Below are 25,032 nucleotides of genomic sequence, written 5' to 3' on the forward strand. Positions count from 1 at the left end.
AGAGAGAGAGAGAGAGAGAGAGAGAGAGAAATGTCAATAAAAAAAATTAAAAATAAAATAATATATTTTTAAAAAATTAGCGATATAGTTTCAATAGATTTTTATAATGAATAAATTTTAGTAACGTTCTTGAAAAACGTAAAAAAACAGAAAATAGACCATTTTTTTCTTATAAATTGGAGCAATCTAAGATTCTAAGATGTGCAATTTACATATTCTACTAAATGATTTTAGCTAAATAGTTTGTCCTTTGATCCTTTCACGGTATTGTTTTAAAAATGCCAAATTAAAATATCATACTTAAACCAATTTTTTAATTACTTCGCAAATGGCTTTGTGGGAGGTAATTGGTGAGTGATGATTTATGAAAAAAAATGAGAATAGAGATTTATGGCACAAATCACTACCAGTTTATGGATTGAAATTGAATAGATAATGGATTGCAATCTTTACGACATGCACATGGGCAATATTTGAGAAAGTTGAAGTCCATGTCATGTGCACAATAATTTCTTTAACTAGTGTATAGCTCTGTATATATACACAGGTACAATTAAAAATAATTACAATTATACGGTTCAAATTATACATTTTTTTAAAAGTACTAATGTCAATAAAAAAATAAAATACTATGTTCCAAAAAATTAGCGATATATTTTCAATAGATTTTTATAATGAATAAATTTTAGTAACGTTATTGAAAAACGTAAAAAGACAGAAAATAGATCATTTTTTCTTATAAAATTGGAGCAATCTAAGATGTGCAATTTACATATTCTACTAAATGATTTTACCTAAATTGTTTTTCCTTTGATCCTTTCACGGTATTGTTTTAAAAATACCAAATTAAAATATCATACTTAAACCCATTTTTTATTTTTTAATTACTTCGCAAATGGCTTTGTGGGAGCTGGTATACCTCCCACAAATCACTACCAGTTTATGGATTGAAATTGAATAGATAATCGATTGCGACAACATGCACATGGGCAATATTTTAGAAAGTTGATGTTCATGTCATATGCCCAATAATTTTTTTAACTAGTGTGTAACTAGCTCCATGTATATGCATGACTACAATTAAAAATAATCACAATTATACGATTCACATTATACCTTTTTTTAGAAGATGTTCAAATTATACATAATATTAGTTTATATTTTTTAAACTATATATTTCTAAAATATGTAATGGTTTCTCATATTATATTGTGTGTGTGTGTGTGAGAGAGAGAGAGAGAGAGAGAGATTTAGAATTAATTGATTTTACACTCTTTGATTTTTGCACTGAATAATTCACTTATCACAAAAATTAAAAACTTAGATGGACACATAGCGGAAATTTGAGAATCCAATTAAAATTTAATTGGATTTTCTCTAAATTTTGGTTATTAATATATATATATATATATATATCAATTGTATAGGTGTTCACAGATTACAGGGACAGAGAAATCTTATAAAATTCTCCTATATCTTTTTATTAAATATAAATTTTGAAAATCTAATTATTGGATTGCATTTTCTTTATGTTCTTAATACACATGTCAATTTTCGTTTAAATCATATGTTATTTACTATTTAATCAACAACAAAAAATTATACGTAATTTTATACCACAAAAACTTAAAATTTAAACATTTGATTAATAACATAATTATTGATTTTTAATCTTTTTGAAATTTTACAAGCATGAAAAATATAATAAAAACATACAATCCAACAATTATATTTTCGAAATTTACATCAAATAAAAAGTCATAAGAAAAGTTTGAAGTTTGAAAAGAAACGTTTTCCTTCCTTACAGAGCTTTTTTAATGGATAGATCTTATAATTAAAAGTTTGATCGTTGTAAGCATAACTGCAAGCAATTGGTTTTAGCTTTCAATTGATCATATGAAATTTAAGTGATGCATAAAGCCACTAGCTCTTAGCTTTCAATAGGTCTTTTTTTTTATCAAATAAAGAAATTTTTTTTTTTTTTCATAATAGGAAGATAAAACCTAGCGGCTGTGTTTTTTTTTTTTTTTTTTTTTTTTTTTTCCAGTTAAACAAGATACTTGCATATGTGATTTTGTTCTATCATAAGCCTACTTTTATTTATTTTTTATTGGTATCATAAGCCTACTTGGGTGGCCATATTAGAGCACGCCTTATTCTCCAATATGTGGTTCAGTAAAATGCAAAATTAGTGCGTGATTTCTCAATTTCAAATCCTCCTTTGGCGAAAAGAAAAAGACCCAATTAAAAAACTTCAAATTTTACAACCCAAATAAGAAATTAAGACTTTAATTCCAAAGTATCCAAATACAATTAAAAGGAATTTCTAACACTAAAAAAGGAAAAAATTGCAACAGGATCATTGTTGATCGAGTTTGCAACGGCAATAAGGACAAGTGTTGTGCTTCTGGAGCCATAGAAGTAGACAAGTAATAATGGCGATGGGAAGATGGGGAGAGGTGGCTGCGTCGGCGGCGGCGGAGGTGGCTCTGCCGTCTGTGGAGGTGAGAGACGGTGGAGTTGAGTGTGTGATATGTAAGGAGGAGATGAGAGAAGGGAGAGACGTGTGTGAGTTTCCATGCGAGCATTTGTTTCATTGTATTTGCATTTTGCCATGGTTATAGACAAGATTGGTGATACATATGAGAGCAGTTTATACGAATGAGATAATCCCCTGCTTGTGGTTCCTCCAAACATATATTACAAGTAAAACCCACATCAAATCCTTACTTTTGTTGATTGCTACAAATAACTTTTTGATGCACCCTCTTCAGATGACGATGAGGATGACCATGAAAATGAAGATGAAAATGAGGATGGGTAGTTCATACGAATGAGATAATCCCCTACTTGTGGTTCCTCACTATCACTGAAACAATACACCTAGTCCATAAAATCCACAAGCGAATCAACATTGCCAGTTGGTTCATTTCCATGATCATCATGGTTAGTTTGATCAATAACGTGTTCCATCTGGTGGCAGTGGAACTCCAATTCAGCCACAATGGAGTAGCCAAAAGAGACAAGGTTGAATTTTGAAAAATTCTTGATGTCTAAGAATGACTATTTTTTACGAGAGAAGAAAGCAAGAAAAATAAAACGTAGTTCTGTGATAAAGCTGCCTTTTTGTGTTTTCCTTTTCGAGAGAGGGAGACCTATACAATTATGACAAGCGTGTGTTGGATAAACCAATTTTAAATGCAAATCCTAGCATATGTGATAAAAGTGTTTTTTTTTTTTTTTTGAAGAATATAAAAGTGTTAATTACATTTATAATTTTGGGTTGGTAAAATATTCAACTCAAGCAAATAAGCCCATTTCATGCAATCAAAATGTGTTAGTTTTATTTGTTTTAAATTTTGATACTTAAGTACTAGGACATAAACAATTCGAGCTTTGTTGAGTATTAAATGTTCAAGCTTGACTCAACAACAAATATGAAATATTCAAGCTTGGCTTGAGCTTGAACTAAGCTTACAAACTATGTTTGAGCTTAGTTGAATAAGAAATTTAGAGTTCAATCTCTGCCTACACCAAAAACCGATTAGTATTTTGGTCTGATAATAAAATGCTATCATTAAGAGTGAACGTCATAGTTTGAAACTCTCTAAAAAAAAATTGAGCTTGAGCTTGTTAGATAATCCAAAAAATTGAGCTAAGCTAAGCTCAAACCCAAGCTCTATATCAAGTTTTTGAACTTGAGATTCAATAAAAAGGACATTATCAAGCCTATATTAAGCATATTATCAAGTCTATTTGGTTTAGACATGTGGACTCAAATCCCAATTAATTAAAGGCTCCATAAAATATGAGTTTATTTTTAAGTCCACATCACGCTTATTACCAAGCTCATAAACTAGTTTAATCTCAATTTGTTTTTTATTGAGCTCGATCTATTATTCACAAGCCTATTCATGAGCAACTTTTTTGTTTGGCTCAGCTCATTAATTAAACAAAATTAATGTTCAAACTTGGCTCCTTTATTAACAAACAAACATGAATAAGCTTTTTATCAAGTCAAGCCCAAGTTGTTTATCAATAGATTGGTTCATTTACAGCCATAACTTAAGTTTAAATTTGTTAGTTACGATAGTATTTTCAGAGTTAGAGATTGAGATCTTATGCAATAACTTTTAATGGCCAAGATTGAGAGTTGAAAAAAGCAACTTTCAATTTCAACCATTGAAAAGAAATAGTTAAAAAAGTAAGAGTAAAAAAAAATTGTGAGAGGGAATTGAACAATTGCACCAAGTGGTATTGTATCTAATATCAATCCAAGAGTTTGTTTTGATCAAATTAGAATATTATGTCTAATCATGTAAATTGTATAATTAATTTATAACGATTTAAAATAATTTAATGTAACCCAAATTTTTTAATTTTCCTACAAAAATGTTTTCTTAACCGAATGAGAGTTAGTTCATAAATACATTCTCCTTTCTCCCATATGATACTTATCCTATGTTTGAATCCATTCTTCTTCTTTTTTTATTTTACTTTTTACACAATGAACTATACATATGTATTAGAACTTCTAATCCCTAACACTTTCTAAGCTTGTTCATTTATTAAAAAAAGAACTCAATTACAAGTAAAATCCTTCAATACTTTTTTAGAAATTAATACAACAAAAGATGTTCAACTTCTACTCCAAACAATTTAAAAAGCTTTATAGGTAAAATCAAACTAGAAAACTATCAAATTGCATTTAATTATTTTTTTTATCTTTAATGAATGTAATAAACTATTTTTTAAATATAAATATGAATGTAAACATAAACTTTTACTCATATGATTGTTTTTATATTATGTTATAAACATAAACTTATGTTGATATTTTTTAAATATAAATGCTATGATTGTACTTACATTCCATGTACTCTATTTTGGTCCTAATTAATCAAATCAAATCTATAGATTCTTGAGCATCTCACCAAATTTACTTAAGTTGTATTATGCTCATTCTCCTCCTAATTAATAAGAACCTTACGTAAGGAGTGATTTTAAGGGTATTATAAAATTTTCCATATAAAAACTATTGAAAAATATTGAATGTTAAAAGCATTAATACTATATTTTTAATTGAATACCTTAGTCAGAAGGTAACTAACTTCAATGCGAGCATTAGTATTATGAAAACAAAAAATAGTGCTCTCGCTTTTTTAGTTTGATTTTAGAATCATCATGTACGGACAAAAATACTTTGATAATCTCAATAACAGAAAACACCCAAAAAATGAGAAACGCCCAAAGTGGTGTCATTTTCTCCACAAGAGTTGACATAATGGATAGTTTTATCCAAAGTGTAAAGAAAAAACATGAGAGAGAGAGAGAAGTTTTAATCTCGTTTAATCATTTAGTTACTGGCTAGGTAAAATCTGCATTTCGTCCACCAAGTAATCACTAACAACTGAAAGTATTATTATAAGAAATGTATCCAATGCCATTAATGTCAACTTAAGTATGATGTTTAAAAATAATAGGGCGTCATGCTTCTTTAGTATGTCAGCCATCACAATGCCAACAAAACTTCCAACTATGGTAGAGAACAGAGGCGGAGCTAGGAATTTTCGTTTGGAGGGGCCAAGTTGTAACTCTAATATATTTATTAAGACAACTCCCACATACACTTACACACACGGTTTTTTTATTATATAAACACACTTTTTTATTTGATAAGTTATATATACACACACCAAACAAAAACAAAAAGAGCTTAGCAATTTTAATCAAAATTATGTTTGATGGCGATCTTTCATAAAATAAAATTCATTTTTACTATTTTTATATAGTGAAATTCTTAAAAAATTTCATTTTCAATTCAAATTATCAAATTTTATACTAAAGTAAAAAATCTTTCAATTGAACTAATGAAATTTTTAAAAACATAAATGATCCAAAACTTGGAGGAATAAGTTAAGCTTCAAACATATTTGATGCTATATTGCTCTAACCCATTATATAGTAACTAAAAAGACATTTCATGTATAGTTTTAGTGAAATTATTTTTTTAATGAGTCAATGACTTGTTAATTGCCACATAACTGATTGAAAAAGATATAGATTCAAATATGTTTAGTGCCAAACTTTATCAAATATTTAACAGATATAAGAGCATATTTTACAATAAAAAAATAGAATTGTAAAAAATAATGTTATGTCTCTATAATTATTAGACCAATTTTTTTTTTTTTTAAAATTTCAAAATTTTGGGGGGGGGGCCACCCTTACACGTAGCTACACCCCTGGTAGAGAAGTAGTGAAATAGATTGTAATCTTCATTTTAACAGTAATGTTGCACAAAACCTGCAAAAAGGGTATGAGAAAAACCATGTAATTGTGATTTGTGATAATTAAAATAAAATTATACTCCTAGAGTGTCATGAACTAAACTTGAGAAGAATTCAATTACAAAAATAAGTTTTTTTTTTGTTCTTTTTTATAATTCGATAATTAAAGGAAGAGGAAGGAGATTTAAACCTCATATATTTTTTTGTTTTTTTTATTAGAAAACAATTCCCCCCCACCCAACCAATAAAAATTACATATTACAAGGTCTAATATTTAAAATTGTGAATTAGGTACCTAAAACTATTAACTCTAATTTAATTATTTATTAATCTTCAATTAATGTAGTAAATTTTTTTATAAAGCATAAGTATATGTTTAAACATTACTATAAAACATATTGTTACATTAAAAATTAATGGAAAAAAATTGAAGCATTTTAATATTATGTAATTAATTGATACGTGGGTTAATCCTACATTGAAAAATGAGTGTGAGTAAAAGAGGTTTAAAGTATGTGTTATGTATCCAAAAGTTAGGCCCTTTTGGATATATACCACTGTAAGTTTCTTTAAAAAACCTTCTTCCCTCTCTCCATATGTGTGTTAAAAATACTTAGTATTCTCAAAAAATAATTAATTGATATGAATAAAAATAATAACTTAAATGTAAATATATGAGAGTTAATATGGAAAATAAAGAGTTAATAAAATATTTAATTCCACATTGAAAATGAGAGAGACTCCTTTTCAATGGTAATTAAGGGGTTGAAATGTATTGGAGTAGATATTATGTTAGATACGTGCGCCATAAGAAAATGAAGGGAGGAAGTTATAAAACCGGAGCAAAAATAGAGTGGTTCTTGGCAAATAAAAGTATTCTTTCTAATGGAGCTTTGTGTTTAAATGATATTCTCTTTTTTTTTTTTAGTTTCTTTTTGTGCTATTTCTATTATTATTGTGTTGGCACCAACACAAATAAAGTACACCAAATTCTAATGTGTTATTAGAACTGCATCCATCCAACAACACCCATTACCCATTAACTGCCTACATTCAACATTCTTTTTTTGTCATGGTATTACATACAAAACTTCACCTTACAAAGAACTTATCGCATCCCTTCTTATGGTAACTGCCCTTCACAAATAAAAACATCCATTACCCATTGCATACACACAACGCGTTCATCTAAGGTCATGACATTCAAAACCCATGCACATCTTCCACATTTCAACTCTATTACAACTATTTAATATGATATAAACACAATAAAAGTAATTGTATGAGTATATATCTAACAAATAAAAATTTATATAAACCAGATCTTAGAAAAATAATGATTAAAATTTAAATATATGTTATTTATTTGTAAATTGAGATATCCAATGGTTCAATAGAGTAATAAGAAGCTTTGAATGAATCGAAGGTGAGAAATGAAGACAAATTAAAAAGAAAGAAGATGAGAGAGAGAGAGAGAGAGAGAGAGAGAGAGAGAGAGAGTTGTAGAAATTGTCCGGAACAAAAGATAAAGTGCAAGGATGAGGGTTTGCTGAGTTTAAAGATAGCTGGGCATGGATTCCCAAATTCTTAGTGGAGCTTAAGTTTAAAAAAGTTGAATTCCCTAAAGAGAAAGAAGAAAAAAAAACATTAAACACTCAACTCTTAAAAAATCAAGTTATAAAACTCGATTTTATAAAACTTGATTTTCTTGTTAACCTTTTTTTTTTTTTAATAGCAACTTTTTAAGAGCTATGTTCCTTGCTTTTTTCTTCTTTTTTTTTTTTTTTTTTTTTTTTTTTTTTTTTTTTTTACTTTAGACCATAATTTCTAAAAGGGTCAAGTTTCACCTTTTTAGAAAAAAAATTACATATTTACCAAGAAATCAATTTTTCAAGAGTCAAGTTCATTGTTCTTTTTTTTCTTTTTTTCTTTTTTTTTGCATTTTACTTGAGTTATGAAAAGTCGAGTTTCAAGTGGAATTTTTTTTATAAAAAAAATGGCATATTAGCCGCACCACATTAGTTGTTAGTTTCTTAGAGCACAATTTTGGAAAGTCAAGTTACAAATAAGGCTATTCCCCTAGATAACTTTCATAGGAACTTGCTTGGTAAAATTGTTTAGGTAAAAGAAACACTATTTAGCAAAAAATGGCCCATTATAGTTATGCAATTTATCATATGAATGGAAAGATAAGAATACTCAATTGAAGAGCTGATCCTAACCACATGTCACTTAAAAATAAACTTAAATTATCATGAGATAGGCTTGCCACTAAAATATAAAACCATTTGGTCAAAAGCACTATTCTTAGGCTTGCCATTAAAAATTCAAAACATCTAATGCTAAGTAGTTATTATGGGAGGAGTAAGATCTGAGTACCAAATGGAGCTCCATAGGCCTAGCTCGAGGAGGTGGAGGGGCCCATCCCCTCATTAGTCCTAACCCAATACACAGATAAGAGCCCAAGAATAAAGGCTAACCACCCGAGGAGTCTAAAGAGTGAGTGTTCCTCGAGAGACATTGAGTAGTCCACTTGCACCAGAAGACAAAATATTGAAGAAGACAGTAGAGACGTGCAAGTAAAGAAGAAGGGAAATATTCAAATAAAGTAACCATCACCTCCACATTCAATGCACTGCACCATCTTAGCTAGCTGCATTAATGGTGGAAAGTACCCTCACAGTTTGTAGCACATTCTATCACCTCCAGCAAAACCCTGATGGGACAAGCATTCAAAGGAAGATCTGTGGCTATACAAGTGGAGGGCTAGGATGTAATTCAGTTAGCTATATAAAGAAAAGAAACTCCTCCAGATCAGGGGACGAAAAACTAAAAAGAGAAACATAACATGTGTAACAATACCTTGTAACTGAGATTTGAATATTATATAAACTACTGCTCATCGACCTAACCCCGAGGAAGTGTTAATATCAAAAATTTACTTCTCTCTTATGAGTTACTTGATGTTTTTCCATTAACTTAAAAGCTAAACCATACAAGCACACCAAGGTTGATCTCAAAAACCTATTCTCTAACAAATTAATTATACTAGGCGGTCATACCTAATTTCTCTATTCTAAGAGGGTTAAGTCTGTTTTTGCCCGCTTATAGTTATTATTATTATTAAACAAATGATTTTAAGTACCTAAATTGTTTGTCCTTCACAGTATTGTTTTGAAAATACCAAATTAAAAAATCATACTAAAACTCATTTTTAAGTACTCCGCAATCCGCATATGGCTAATGGAGATTGTGGGAGTTAATTGAGAGATGATTTATGAAAAAAAAGAGACAATGGAGATTTATGGCCCAAATCACTACCAGTTCATGGATTGAATAGATAATAGACAGCAATCTTTATACGATGCAGATGGGCAATATTTTAGAAAGTTGAAGTTCATGCCATATGCACAATAATGACTCTAATTAGATGGGTATTGAAAGAGTTTTTCATATGGATATTGGATAGATCTTATAAAAGTTTGATCGTTGTGAGGCAATTGGTTTTAGCTTTCAGTTGATTGTCTGAAATCAGTTGGTCTTTTTCTTACCAAATAAAGATGGGTTTTTTTTTTTTTTTTCGCATTCTCCAATGTGGTCCGGTAAAATGCAAAATTAGAGTGTTATTTCTCATTTCTACGTTCAATGAGGATTATCCTTTTCTAGTGGTCAGTAGTGGCCAACAGTTTGCAAACGGATATAACCGAAAGTGAAACTCTCATTCTATTAGCTACTCGAAAACACTTCCTTTCTCACTCAATTCCTCTAGAATGGCTCTTTTGCCAGACATAAATGTTGTCTCCAAAACTCTACACGCCCTTCCAAAGTTTTCCAAAATTCAAAGGATACCAAATAGGATGAAAATAGTTGGATTTCTTGGCAAGAGAAAAGATGATTTTCAAGAACACCCATTACAAACTACAAGAAGATTAGCGATTAGCCTTGCCTCCATAGCTCTTATTGGAGATTCTACCAAGGGGATATCTCTAGCTAAGGATAATGGGTTCTGGTACGAAGCCCCTATACCTGTGCCTCCTGTCTATAACAGTAAGCTTTCTCATTAGCAACTCAGTATGTAAAATGTGCACTTTACTCTGTTTGCTTCTTTATAAACTGCTTAAATTGCTTCCCAGTGCAGCCAGGCTTCTCTACTTGTTTCATAATTGTTCTTTTTCTTACAGAGATTGCAAATGAGAAGACGGGTACACGTTCTTTCCTGAAAATTGGACTCTATGTGGCAAATATAGGAAGCAAAGGTAGTGAATATAGGCTGAGGAAAACCGCCTTTGATCTCTTATCAATGCCAGATTTGATCAAACAAGACACTCTAAACTATGTCAGGAGGTATCTGAGATATAAGTCCACCTTCATGTACTATGATTTTGACAAAGTGATCTCAGCTGCATCAGAAAACGAAAAACAACCTCTGACTGATCTGGCTAACAGACTGTTCGACAGTTTTGAAAAGGTAAATCATTTGTCACTTAAAAGCTATATGATAATCACTTGCAACTTCAATCTAAAACTAGAATAGCTTAGAATTGTAATCCAATATGTTGACAGCTTGAAGATGCGGCAAAGAACAAAAATCTGCCTCGGACAGAATCATCTTATCAGGACACAACAGTTATCCTCCAAGAGGTCATGGAAAGATTTGCATAATCTATGGAAGCTACTGTTGTAGTTTAAACAAAGTCAGTGTACTTAATTTTGAGGTACTATTGAAAATATTAAATTGCACTTTGCTCTGCCATATTAATTTTCAAAAACACTCGGTATATTTAAAACAGTCAAGTTCTTTTAAATAGACCCAAAAAAAAAAAAAAACAGCTTTCTTTTTCTTCTCTTTTTTAAGTAAATGACAAAACAGTAATGTTAGCATGTTTCTGAGGTCTCATTTTGGATTCATGGTTAGTTTTACATCAAAAACAAAAGTCGCAGGTGTACAGTGTACTTGTAAATTATATGATTTAGAAAACACTAGAGCTATGGTTTGGCTAACAAAAGGCAGAAGAAAGACTTCAGTAAGCAGAAAGTTATCAAAAATCAGTTTCAGGCTTTCAGCACAATTGGAACCTATAATCAGAAAAGCACATTCTTTAATTAATACAAACTCAATATTTTTTTTTTTTTTTGCTATACAAAATATAGACCTATGTTAGAATCACTCATTTCAAATTTTGATACAAGTAATGCAGATACAGGAAACTTGGTTGCCTCATAAAAGAAAAGGAATTATTAATCTATCAAAAGATCAGCCATAGCTTAGGCGAGAATCTGAAGGGCGCACATTGTTGTTGGTTTGACGCCGGGGAATCCCAATTTCACAAGCATTTACCCGGGCTGCAAAACGGAGTGAACAAAGTGACTCCCCAACTGAGGAGGGATCAGGAGATATGTTTACGAACATCAATGTCTTTGAGTCCCCACCTAAGCAAGGCTGGTCAACCAGTGATTTTACAAGATTAGAACATCTCAAATGATCATATGCAACTAGAAGAATAGCAAGAAACAGTATTGAATAACCATATTCTATTTCTTTGCCTTTTTATCAACATGTTTGCTTAATTTGATCCAAGAGTGTCATTAAAAAACAAAAGTTGGAATCATATATCCAAGCCATAATATATTAGTTTCCAAAAAAAATACCGTGGCCAAATTCATCAGATGCAACTGATTAGCTTGCTCTTTATACAAATCGAATAAAAGAAGTGTACTGTAGACAGCATATCATCCCAAGATATACACATTTTTCAATTGAAAATTGCTAAATCAGGCAAGTAATTGAATCAGAAAATCCGGCTAGTGATTCTCCAGTCAGTTGACTCTTACAGTGATAATTAAAACACACAAATGTTGCCATGTCATGAAATTAGTGCTGTAGAGAAAATAAATTAAATAAATAAAAGTTGTAAAAAGTGGCACAATAAATGCTAGAGCTAGAGGTTTTTTTTTTTTTTTTTTCTTCAGCGTAAGCATTCAAGGATGATAATTGAGTTTCCTATACCACACAATCATAAAAAATTTGAAGAAAGACTCTAAAGGGTAGGAAATTAATTTAAAAATTTTTAAAGAAATTACCTGAAGAAGATATGTAAGCTTTGAGTTTCTAAAGGGAATGTAGTCCTCCTTCTTTGCCAATGCAAATATAACATCACTTAGGGATGATAAACTTTTATTAATGGCCTGTTATAATTGCAAAACATAAATAAATATCAGAAAATTCCACAAAATGAATTGCAGAAAAGAAATAGAATCAAAATAGTTTTGCCAAAATACTTGGGTTTCTTTCAATCGATCCCCAGTTGATCCACTCTTAGAAAGGCGCTCACTCCCAGCAAGATCAATAAGATTCAGAATTCCTTGTACTTGTTGTTCAGTGCTCTAGTACACGAGTGGAAATTAAGAAAAATAAGCTTCAACAATACAACATCTAAGAAACAGAAGAAAGAGAGCTGGACCGTGCTAAATGATTGTACCTCATTAACACCAAATATTCGTAGGGTGAAAACAAAATGACTTCTTGATGATTGCTCATTCATCTGGGTCTTGCCTACAGACCTAAAAGGATATAAGTAAAATATTTTAATGATAAATTCTTGTGAAGTACAGGGAGCTTTGGGACCAAAAAAATTTTAAAAAAAATCCTTAAACCTAATATAACAATTTTGCACCATAGTTTACAAGTATCATTTAAACAACTTTCATAGACTGAAATTGAATCACATCCAGCAAGCCTTTGTACCACTAGGGAAATTAAATTTAGTAGAAAAAAACATACAACATTGCTAGTAAAATTTAACAGCTATCCCTTATATAGAGAAATCATATTTATAAAACAAAAGAGAATTCATTACATAGAAATATGGCATAACGAAAATCAACTTTGAAATATGCATGTTCTAAATTTTTACCTGCTCTGTTCAGCCTGATCTAAAAGAAATGAGACCTCTTTAGCACTGCGGACATCCAAAATTGTAAGATCAGAGACGTGTGTGTTTCCATTCCCGTCATGTTTAATTGCATACTGCTTTCCAGCAACACCATTGTCTGTTGAAGATGATCGATTGGTTGATAACAAATCACGAATTGTTTCATTGTATATTTCCAACATAGACACCTACAGATGTTTATAAAATTCAAATTTTCAATAATTATGTATAGGAATACAGTCATGTACTTCGGAAACGAGAGCATAATAAAAAGATATCTTGCTCACCTGCATTTCATATCTCCAACCTTGAGCTTTAAGAGCTTGCCTAGTTTGAAATATTTGTTCTAGGGAACGAGGTATTAAACCTTTTTGTTCAGGATGTCCTGGCCTACCCATCATGGTATATGTTTTCCCAGAACCTGTTTGACCATATGCGAAAATGCAAACCTGAAACATGCATCCATGGCAAAATTCTATCACATATCAATCATATTGACTAAAATTTCATGTAGCTACCCACTTATGAACTTTATATGTAAAATACTAAAACATATAAGCAAATGGAATTATTATAAGATTTAAAAACTCTTATCTCACAAAATTCTAACAAAGATATCTAAGCATACAAATACAATGCTATTTTTGTGTATATATTATACATATATGTAATATACACACAATATATATATATATATATATACACACACACACATTACTTGGAAGAAAATTAAATGATTAAACAAAAACTATAACTGCATTACTATGATAAAATACATAAAATGACTTCAACATATGGAGCTAATTAATCACCTTATACCCATCAAGAGCACTTTGTACAAGCTGTGAGATTTCTACAAAAACATCATCTTGTGTTGCATCAGGCATGAAAACCTGGTCAAATGTGAAAGAATGTTTTTGCCCTGATTGCAATATAAACTTAAGTGAGTTCTTAATTTTCAATTTCCACTATGAATTTTCATATAATTGCTATCGTGTAGAAAAGAAACTTGTTATCTAAAAATCTTTTCCCCAAGGACTTTACCATTTTGCCCTACGTCAATTCCCCGTCCAAGAATTTCAGTTGATGTGGGATAAGTGATAACTTTTCCTTCTGTGCTAATACCATCATCGGGCAAAAGAGGCCGCACTCTACAGAATACTCGTATGTTCCCTTTTAGTTCCTATAGTATAAGATACCTTAGTGAGATATACAAATTTTCAGCAGATAAAAGTTCGTATGACAAGAGTATTACCAAGATGGTATTATGTAATTTTTTGCGTAGCATCTCTCCTTCCACAAGTTTGAATTCTGCATCTGCTAGGCGAGTTTGTAACTCATTTATAAGTTTCTTTTGCCCTTCATATTCAGTTCTTGTCTCCAATGCAGATGAATCAGAAAGCTATAAAGAGAGCAAATTTGATATCAATTATAAATCTACCAACATGACCTAATGATTCATGCCTTAAAATTTTAAAACCACAATGGCACATATGCAATATAAAATAAACACAATTTTTGCTTAACTTGATATCACTACCTGCAATTTCTCCTCTGCAGTCGCTAGTTGAGTATGTAGTATCTTTAATTGGTTATTTTGTGACGAACAAGTTGCCTGTAAAAGAAACCCAACATCTTATAAAGTTTTCATTTTAAATGTAAATCCATAAGATGTTATAAATATTAACAAATAAAACCAACATTGTTACTAAAACAGGGAAATCAGGAAATCAACCTCTAGTTCACTTGTTCTTGTTGTCAGGATGTCCAACTCAGCACTGTATTTTTCTGAGGACTCCTTATATTTCACCATATCAGTTGTAAGAGCCTGTGCTTGTGATTGTAGCCGATCACGATCATCTCTCACTTGGTATAGCTCTGCCCGAAGACAAGCAGCTTCATTCACCAAAGCATCCTTTTGCTTTATAGCCTCATCTTGAGAAGCCTAATAGCATCAAATTCAATGCAAGAGGTAAAATTATAAAGAAATATTAACAGTGAAGATAAAAATAAGAGGGAAATATATTTTCACTCTTGAACCCAAAATTATAGAGGCAAACTGCACAATTACTACAAACTCCATGGTGCATAGTAAAATCCTTCATATATCCAAAACAATCTGCCTACACAATCATAACATAGCAAACATAACATTCAATTATTTTGATAAATCTTCCTAAAGAAAGCTTTTGTAAGAGCACTGTAAGTATTAGTATATTCATGAGCTTTGATATCCATTATTGGCCTGGTTTCCAATAGTAAAAAGCTTTCAGGACCAATGGGTGGAGCCTAGTTATCTGTGGGGTTTCCGAAAATTTGGAACACATACACCGTATCTAAAACGCCAAATAAATTTTTTCACTGCAAGAATAAACCGTTTCCTGATTACACAATTCAGACCAAGTTCTTTGACCATCTTCTAATTTATCCAGCCATTCCCAATTTTGCAGGTGGAGTAAAGGTAGATAACTATGTCTTCTTACAAGTACGCACATTAAAATCACAATCCATACAAAATAAATAAATAAAAATAAAATAAACTTACTCTGGACATAGTAAGTTGACCCCTTAACATGCTGAGGTTTTCAACCATGGTAGCCTTATCTTTTTCTATGCGCTTAAGCTCATCCTCAACCGTAGAAATGTCTGTGTGAAGTTTACCATTGTATTGCTGTAAGCTTGTGTTGTATTCCTGTAATCGCTTGTACATATCATTAAGTGACGATATCTGCAGAATTCAGCAAACCCAAATGCAAACATTTAAGTTGATACTTCTGTAAAAATAACTTAAAAGGAAAAAGGAAAAACAAAATAGGACTAGGCAGCTGAGTTTGAATTATATTATCTGCTTTACCTTCTGATTAGCACTTAAAAGATCTCGTTGAGCTCTGGCAAGCTCTTCTGATAGAGAAGCTTGTGTTCGCTCAATATTCAGTCTAGCCTCTTTCTCCCTTGCAAGACAGTCCATTGCAGCCTGATTTGATATTCAAGACATTTTATAATTAATAAACGACAATCATTTAAAAAATAACTTCATGACTAGAATGTATTAGCTTTGAAACTTGTCCTCTTACCAACTTATCCGATTCTTCCTTCGTAAATTTCTCTTGTAAAGAAGTGTAATTCCTTCTTAGCTCCATGATAATTGAATTCAATTCTTCTTCCTTGTTTTTCATTAGTACCTCTAAAATCAAACAAATCTATTTACATCACCAGTCAAATTTACTCAGAACCCCAATGAAACCAAAGAAATCAATCATACCAATTTCGTTGCATTTCTGCTCAGCTGAATCCAACGTATTCTGCAACTTCTCTTGCTCTAATAAGTAGCTTCCCTCAAGCTCTTGGAACCATTTGATGCATAACTTTAGCCTCTTGATATACTCCACCATATTATCACATCTTTCCTAGAAATCCAACAATTTAAACCAACAACTTGATAAAGCAAAGTCCAAAGTCCAATTCCTATTTAATTAAACCAGTGCAAACTAAAGACCCAATAAGCTATACACTCAAACCCTCCCAAAAAAGAACCAAAAAAAAAAAAAAAATTTGAATCAGCATATCATCACATCTTTCCTAGAAATCCAACAACTTGATAAAGCAAAGTCCAAAATCTTAATTCCTATTCAATTAAACTATATAAAACCCAACGCCCATTAATCAATTCACTCAAGAGAAAGGGGAAAAAAATTCAACACATGAACTCAAAATACTCAAAACCCACTTACCTTAAGATTGAACCTGTCCTTCCTTTTGGGTTTCTCATTCAGCAAAGCTTCAACATCTTCTCTAGTAAACTCAATCCCTCCACACTCCGAGCCAGCATTGCTGGCCGGAGCGCTATTGGGGCCGAGATCTTGACCGCCATTTACAACTGAAAAGGCTTGCCTGAACCTTCCATTATTTGCCGTTCCAACCATTTTTTCATCACCAATACACTTCTTCTAAAAAAAACAAAATTCACCCACTTGAAATTTGAAAGTGTATAAGATAGTATAAAAGAGTAAATGAAAGCTTACAGTTGAAGAAGGGCATGTGGGTGAGGCTCTTGTTGTGGGGCTGTTGTTGGTGTGTGGAAATGGACGCTTGTTCTGGTTCTCCGAGGCCATATTGTTTGAATAATAAGCACAAAGACAGAGAAAGAGAGAGAGTGTGTATGTGCGTTTGTAAGGTTTAGAGTGGGACCATGAATTGCATTGAAAGCTAACAGTGTATCAGAGCCGTTGCTTGAACGAGCAGGAAGATCAAGAAAGAAGGGTCTGTGAGACAGTGAAATATTTAATGGTTTTTTCTTTTGGAATCTAAAAAAACTCTTGGGATTTGATTTGAATTCTTTTGAAATGGTATCAGGCGGTAGCACGTGAGAGATTCGTTAGAATGCCGTTATTCCTGAATTGCCCTTATCTTAACTTCATCTACTGTTCAGATGTTTTTGTTTGCATTGTTCCTAGCTTTTACTATTCCATTTTTTCTTTTTTATAATTGAGTTTTAGTATGCGTTTAGGTACTACTTATTTTATTGAAAATTAAAAATTGAAAATAATAATTAAAAAAAATTTTATTACTGTTTATTAATGAATTTACTGTTCATTGGCCTGATTACACTGTTTATATCTCATGAACAGTGCACTAAGCACTGGTCTTAAAAAAAAAGGCTGAAAACACGCAAAACACAAATGTAGGTAGTGCAAATGCACTTCCCAAACACACCATTAAGTCTACTCCTTATAATTACTTTTTATCATCATATTTTATCACTTCGTATCATAAAACATCTTGAAAACTCCTACATCAATAGTATGATGGATTTGAACTTTAAGCATTTGAAGTTTACCTCAGACTAATGAGTTTATATGAGTACTTTTATAAATATGGGTGTTTAAGAGCAACCGCATCAATGGTTGTAAAACTTATCGAGTCCACTTTTTATAATTACTTTTTATCATCATATAGATTTTATTAGTCGTGCTAATTAGAATTCACTATTATTCTACTTCGTATCATAAAACACCTTGAAAATCCCTAGATAAATAGTATGATGGATTTGAACTCAAAGCATTTGGGATTTATGTCATATCTCAGATTAATGAGTCTATACGAGTACTTTCATAAAGATGGGTGTCTAATACTTATGAGTTTTGAGTAGCTGAATAATCTCATATTATTATTCATATGGTTTTTTGCCCCTGCACAATATATAATTATTGGCAAGAATCATTGAAGTGTCTTACCGCATTACTTAAGAGACTTGAACTCAAGATGGCATGGATCACATTAAGCTAAAGTGTATAAGATAGTATAAAAGAGTAAATGAAAGCTTACAGTTGAAGAAGGGCATGTGGGTGAGGCTCTTGTTGTGGGGCTGTTGTTGGTGTGTGGAAATGGACGCTTGTTCTGGTTCTCCGAGGCCATATTGTTTGAATAATAAGCACAAAGACAGAGAAAGAGAGAGAGTGTGTATGTGCGTTTGTAAGGTTTAGAGTGGGACCATGAATTGCATTGAAAGCTAACAGTGTATCAGAGCCGTTGCTTGAACGAGCAGGAAGATCAAGAAAGAAGGGTCTGTGAGACACTGAAATATTTAATGGTTTTTTCTTTTGGAATCTAAAAAAACTCTTGGGATTTGATTTGAATTCTTTTGAATTGGTATCAGGCGGTAGCACGTGAGAGATTCGTTAGAATGCCGTTATTCCTGAATTGCCCTTATCTTAACTTCATCTACTGTTCAGATGTTTTTGTTTGTATTGTTCCTAGCTTTTACTATTCCATTTTTTCTTTTTTATAATTGAGTTTTAGTATACATTTAGATACTACTTATTTTATTGAAAATTAAAAATTAAAAATAATAAAAAAATATTTTGTTTACTATTTATTAATGAATTTACTGTTCATTGGCCTGATTACACTGTTTATATCTCATGAACAGTGCATTAAGCACTAGCCTAAAAAAAAAAGGCTGAAAACACGCAAAACACAAATGTGGAAAGCGCAAATGCACTTCCCAAACACACCATTAACTTATTGTGTTTGCTCCTTATAATTACTTTTTATCATCATATTTTATCACTTCGTATCATAAAACATCTTGAAAACCCCTAGATCAATAGTATGATGGATTTGAACTCAAAGCATTTGGGATTTATGTCATATCTCAGATTAATGAGTCTATAAGAGTACTTTCATAAAGATGGGTGTCTAATACTTATGAGTTTTGAGTAGCTGAATAATCTCATATTATTATTCATATGGTTTTTTGCCCCTGCACAATATATAATTATTGGCAAGAATCATTGAAGTGTCTTACCGCATTACTTAAGAGACTTGAACTCAAGATGGCATGGATCACATTAAGCTTAAGAACAACTAGATCACCAAGCCTTGAGGCTATTAAGAACTTTTCATGTGCATTGAAAAAATTTTATTGTGTAATTCACTTTTTGTTTTTTGTTGAAAATAACTTGCTTTTCTGAACTATTCTAAGAATATATATATATATATATATATTAAAAATAACTGACTTGGTTTTTTCAACCTCTGGTTAAGACCCTGAAAATGAGTTTTAAAAAAATATTCTTTACTATGTTGACTTAAGAAGATAATCATCGGTCAAAAAAAGAAGAGAATCATTAGTGTTTTCTATAATTTTAAATAATTATATAAACAAAATTTTCATTCACGAAAATAGAACCTATAGTAAAATATTTTCTATCTTTTTCGTCATTTGTGAGCCTCAAATAGGAAAACAAACTCAAAATTAAAAATGTATACAAAATAAATAAATGCAAAAGCTACTAATCAATCAACGTTGATCAACAATTGGTCAACAGTCGGTTAATAAAAAAGAGATAGAGCAAATAGTGATAGGTTTTCAATGGGAGAGTTTTTGAGGTGTGGGGTTTATTTTTGAGTGCCTGTTTAATAGAGTAATTTGATTAATATTGTTTGTATATTTTAAAAATATGTGTACGTGAAAAGGTGTGTGAAAATGCTTGTAATATTATTTAAAAACTGAAAACATGTTACTAAAATGCTCTACCAAATGGGTCTTTCAAAAAAAAAAAAAAAAATCGCTCTTACAAATGGAAAATGTTTTTCTATATTCTAAGAATATATATATATATATATATATATTAAAAATAACTGACTTGGTTTTTTCAACCTCTGGTTAAGACCCTGAAAATGAGTTTAAAAAAATATTCTTTACTATGTTGACTTAAGAAGATAATCATCGGTCAAAAAAAGAAGACAATCATTAGTGTTTTCTATAATTTTAAATAATTATATAAACAAAATTTTCATTCACGAAAATAGAACCTATAGTAAAATATTTTCTATCTTTTTCGTCATTTGTGAGCCTCAAATAGGAAAACAATCTCAAAATTAAAAATGTATACAAAATAAATAAATGCAAAAGCTACTAATCAATCAACGTTGATCAACAATTGGTCAACAGTCGGTTAATAAAAAAGAGATAGAGCAAATAGTGATAGGTTTTCAATGGGAGAGTTTTTGAGGTGTGGGGTTTATTTTTGAGTGCCCGTTTGGTAGAGTAATTTGAGTAAAGTTGTTTGTATATTTTGAAAATATGTGTACGTGAAAAGGTGTAGGAAAATGCTTGTAATGTTGTTTAAAAACTGAAAACATGTTACTAAAATGCTCTACCAAATGGGCCTTTTCAAAAAAAAAAAAAAAAAAAATTCGCTCTTACAAATGGAAAATGTTTTTCTCTTTATCAACTTTTTTTCGTCATTCACTTAAAATGTTTCCTATTAAATTGTATTTTTCCTACTATACCCAAAAAAAAAAAAAATGAAACAAAGAGCTCCAATAATTTCTTTATTGTAAGAAATTAGTTGTCTTTCGTAAATAAATTTTTTTTTAAATCAAGTTTGTAATTCCCCCCACCTCCCTTAAATTTTGACATTGTTAAAAAAAAAGATCTTTTTAAAATAAAAAATAAAAAAAATTAAAGAAGCTTTAATGAGAAGCTTGTATTATATACACCTTGATTATTAAATAAATGGACTTGACACTGTATTCACACCTAAATTTTATATTAAAAAATTCACAATTATATGTATGTTGGTGATAAAAAAATAATTTAAAATATCCTCGTTTATTTTTTTAATATCCTCTTTTATTTAATTATTATGCATGGAACCAAATTGTATCAACCACAACCGAAACTACACCAACCTCTAACCAAACTGAGTTATTCTTTTCATGCGGATAACAAATAATTATGCAATAAACAATAAAAAAATATGTGAAACAATGAGAAGATAAAAATAATTCTTTTGATTAAAAAATGAATAAAAACATCTTTATGAAAAAAAAAAAAATCAATTATGTTGAGAATCGAGGTCGCTCTGCAGTCTTGGTCGTTATTTATTTTATTTTTAAAATTTTTCCAGCTACGTACAATTGTCGAACTTGACCAATGTACAGTTTTGTACTCCAAATTGTGGCTCCATTATATCAATAATTTGTACATAGGTGATAGGGCTGCCCCAAACAATAACCTCTTATGTTTATGATTTGTTTGATTGAAATTATTTTTCATCTTAAAAGAAAATGTACTAGATTTCTAAATGACCATAATATCATCTTAGGTGATAAAGTGATTGATTGTGTCCCATACAAGCTCAGGCATTGTTGTTTTCTCAAGCATCATTCTAATTGGTCATAGTGAAGACCTTTGATCACAGCTGCAGTTAGTAGTGAGTAAATCCCAATACAAAGAAAAATGTTAGAACCTAACAAAATGTCTTACATTGTCACCAAATGCCTTCACCTTAAAGACAAGCTAAGCTATAAGCATCCCTATAAAAGAGCCACTCATGGAGTATCCTCTCTCTTTTGCCGTACCAAACCAAAGATTCCCATTATTCATTTGTGTAGTTATAGATTCATGTATATTGGTCCCTAAACTTTCACACCAGCTTGGGATTAAACAAATATACTTTCTCTTTGCGTTAGATGGGAGCCAAGAATTTTCATCTTTACTTTCCCATGAAACTTTTGGGACCTCTCACACACTCTTTGGTAAGGTAACAAACTTGGAAAGAGTGGAAGTATCTATCTCACATGGTACTAGTTGTTGGTATTACCATTCAATTCTTGGTACTGGGCTGCAATCTCAACTGTCTTTATCTAATTATATCTAATCCTTTTTGGAACCTTGTTCTTTACCCATTGCCCAAATTGACTTTCCCTCTTTATATCGTTTTATGCTAAACTTGTTGATGAGATAATATTTAAAAATATAATTTCATGGTGATATATCATAGATTTGATATATCACTTTCCAGCTTAAGCAACACCTTAGCCTTCTTTACTAAAGGAATAAAGGCCAAAATTCTGTGTCAGTCTTGATGTTCATAGCTTGCCTTTTCTGATAGCTAATCAGAAACTGCTGAAAGAAAATGCAACACTGTTTGTCGGTGCAAGTGACAAAAAATTATGAGTCAAAATTTTTGACAGTTTTGGTGGCTTGTGCAATGTAACTTGGTAAGTTCGTAGCATTCAACTCTAGATATGAATTTAGTGGCATTTAATTGAACTTACTGCTTTGACAAGCAATGTCTAGTGCTCCTTTATGACTTATCGTAATCATGATGAAAGTTCCTTTTCTTCTAGCTAATACATGTACATGGAGGCAAATAAAGAGCAATTACAATCTTATAATTATAAGAACAAACAGTTAGGTGTGATGAGTAATAACTAATTATTTGTTTTTTATGATCTGAATATATATATATTCAAACATGTGAGTCAATAAGTCACTAAAAATAAAAATTGTCAGCCTGCAACTACCATGATCATTCAAAACCTTCTTTTTTTCATGAATGGAATTTATAAATCCTCATGTTTAATTTTGGTCTAATAGCAAAAGAGTTGTAAGTTGTAAGTTATGGTATAAAGTTTGATCAGCTAATTGTAGGAGGCACCAATCAATTTTGGTTTATCCGACACTCTTATAATTATTCTTTTGACTATTAAGATAATACTATTCTAGTGATCCGGTACCGATAATTGATTAGACATATACCAAATTAACAAATACCAATTGTGGTTGAATTTGTTGGTGCAACTGATTGATCTCTACATAAATAATTGAGGCATGAGTCTACCTCTCTCTCTCTCTCTCTCATTTTCAAAAAAAGGAAGAATAAATCAAAGCAACACAATTTACTTTCTTTTTTTTTTCTTTTTTGGAGTAGACAATTTGCATGGTTGAACTTTGATTACTTTAGCCTTACTAGCTTAATGGGATCACAAAAACCGTAGTTAGGCACATGGCACTATTTGAGAGCTGTGGAATCTAATGCTTTTGAGAACCGGACAGGACCAACAGGGTTGACCACAATAACTGTCTAGTACGTACTGGGACTCCCAAGCTTATAGGAGCAACTGTCATGGCATGCAAAATATTCAAAGCATATTTTCCAGGACATTTGTATGGCTTATTCAAAAGGTTTTCAAACTTGGACTAATTCAATGGCCATTTTACTATATTCACGGGCAGCCACAATCACCATATTCCACCATTATATAACACTCAGAATACAGGCACATGTAAAACATATTGGGCCAGCAATGGTTGATGCTTACTTTAAAGGATGAATTCTTGGTTTTTAGGATAAAGAAATACTTCTCTTTATTTAAGTACTTATGACAGTTCTCGTTATATATGTCAGAGAACAATGTGAAGATTCAAACCACCCTCTTGATTGGGGACATTTTAAACTTATGATCAATCATTTGGTGACTTTTCTTTATTCTCAATTTGAATGATGAAAGTAGTAGATAATAAGATAAAGCCAAAAGAAAATGTTTATAGAAGTATGGAATAACAACATTAAAATTATGAATCTTAATTAGATTGCTAACCGTCGAGGGCCGAAGAGATTAAAAAACATGCACTTATGTAGGAAGTTGATTAAGCTTAATTATTTGACTTAGTTGAGGTTTGTTGAACCGGACAATGTAGTGGCATGACTCTCAGATTTTCTTAAAATAGTTGTCATTTGGACGTTTGAGAGTTTAATAAATTATCCTGAGCATACCAACCTGGGGCTTCATGTATAAAAAATTTCTTAAACCTCTTATCCCATCCTTTCTGATGTCGCGGAAGCCTAAAGAAAGCACACACAATGCTCTCTTGATAGAACAGAAACTAAACTGTTAGTTCCTGGGTAGTGAACCTTGAATCTACAAGGGGTTCCTTGAATCCACAAGGTGATAGGTCTGGAATCCACCAAAGAATACAATAGACACAAGTCTGAAATTTTATTGATAATAAACTATGAAAAACGTTTACAGACTTAGGGGCCTAGTTAAGAGCTCCTTAAAACTTGACAGACAAGAAAATATAATCTAAAATAACTCCTAATTGATACCTAACCATAACAGGAATCAAATTTGACCTAAAAAGCATTAAATACACCTAAAAACAAGGAAATAAATTCACCTAAACCTAAAATAACGTTTTTTTTACATAAAAATACCAAAAATATTAAATTACAATAATTAAATAGAAAATTGTGTCCTACATCAAACCCCTCCACTTGAAACAAACTCGTCCTCGAGTTCATCTTTGAAATCTAAAATCTCTCATGCCAAGAGAACAAATACCTTGAACACTTCATCTTCTTTGTCTTCTTGCCAGACTTGAAAGTCATTAATTGGGCAACTTGAAATTCTTCTCCCTTGATGTTCATGTAATTGACAATATTCACCAAATAAGAGTCAATGATCAAATCAAATCTTTCCACCCAATAAAATCAATAAACTTTGTTTCGGTG

At 31.1% G+C, this 25,032-nt stretch overlaps 2 protein-coding genes across 2 annotated transcripts; one reads left to right on the forward strand and one right to left on the reverse strand.

Moving 5' to 3' along the window:
• The first annotated feature begins 9,970 nt into the window (after positions 1-9,970).
• On the forward strand, positions 9,971-11,061 carry LOC112027381 (photosynthetic NDH subunit of lumenal location 3, chloroplastic). Its single transcript, XM_024060057.2, has 3 exons — positions 9,971-10,337; positions 10,472-10,758; positions 10,854-11,061. The coding sequence occupies exons 1-3, from the start codon at positions 10,061-10,063 to the stop codon at positions 10,950-10,952; spliced, it is 663 nt and encodes a 220-aa protein (XP_023915825.1). The 5' UTR covers positions 9,971-10,060; the 3' UTR covers positions 10,953-11,061.
• Positions 11,062-11,326: 265 nt separating this feature from the next.
• Positions 11,327-17,458, reverse strand: LOC112027380 (kinesin-like protein KIN-14N). The gene is made up of 17 exons (XM_024060056.2): positions 17,245-17,458; positions 16,954-17,169; positions 16,485-16,629; positions 16,297-16,406; positions 16,077-16,196; positions 15,768-15,950; positions 14,958-15,167; positions 14,763-14,837; positions 14,478-14,624; positions 14,267-14,405; positions 14,035-14,144; positions 13,510-13,671; positions 13,205-13,410; positions 12,770-12,851; positions 12,570-12,674; positions 12,372-12,476; positions 11,327-11,730 (listed from the first exon to the last, which is right to left on the reverse strand). Exons 1-17 carry the CDS (start codon positions 17,332-17,334, stop codon positions 11,545-11,547), a joined length of 2,391 nt encoding a protein of 796 aa, XP_023915824.1. The 5' UTR covers positions 17,335-17,458; the 3' UTR covers positions 11,327-11,544.
• Positions 17,459-25,032: the final 7,574 nt, after the last annotated feature.

The sequence above is a fragment of the Quercus suber genome, unplaced genomic scaffold, assembly GCF_002906115.3.
Source record: "Quercus suber isolate HL8 unplaced genomic scaffold, Cork oak 2.0 scaffold_165, whole genome shotgun sequence".
Classification (NCBI taxonomy): domain Eukaryota; kingdom Viridiplantae; phylum Streptophyta; class Magnoliopsida; order Fagales; family Fagaceae; genus Quercus; species Quercus suber.

Excerpts from the sequence above, each read along its gene's own strand:
- LOC112027381 (XM_024060057.2), top strand. The coding sequence starts at position 10,061 with ATGGCTCTTTTGCCAGACATAAATGTTGTCTCCAAAACTCTACACGCC. Across the intron at positions 10,338-10,471 it reads TGTGCCTCCTGTCTATAACA|AGATTGCAAATGAGAAGACG; the intron begins GTAAGCTTTCTC and ends TTTTTCTTACAG. Across the intron at positions 10,759-10,853 it reads TGTTCGACAGTTTTGAAAAG|CTTGAAGATGCGGCAAAGAA; the intron begins GTAAATCATTTG and ends ATATGTTGACAG.
- LOC112027380 (XM_024060056.2), bottom strand. The coding sequence starts at position 17,334 with ATGGCCTCGGAGAACCAGAACAAGCGTCCATTTCCACACACCAACAAC. Across the intron at positions 17,170-17,244 it reads CCACATGCCCTTCTTCAACT|AAGAAGTGTATTGGTGATGA; the intron begins GTAAGCTTTCAT and ends TGTTTTTTTTAG. Across the intron at positions 12,675-12,769 it reads GAATATTTGGTGTTAATGAG|AGCACTGAACAACAAGTACA; the intron begins GTACAATCATTT and ends CTCGTGTACTAG.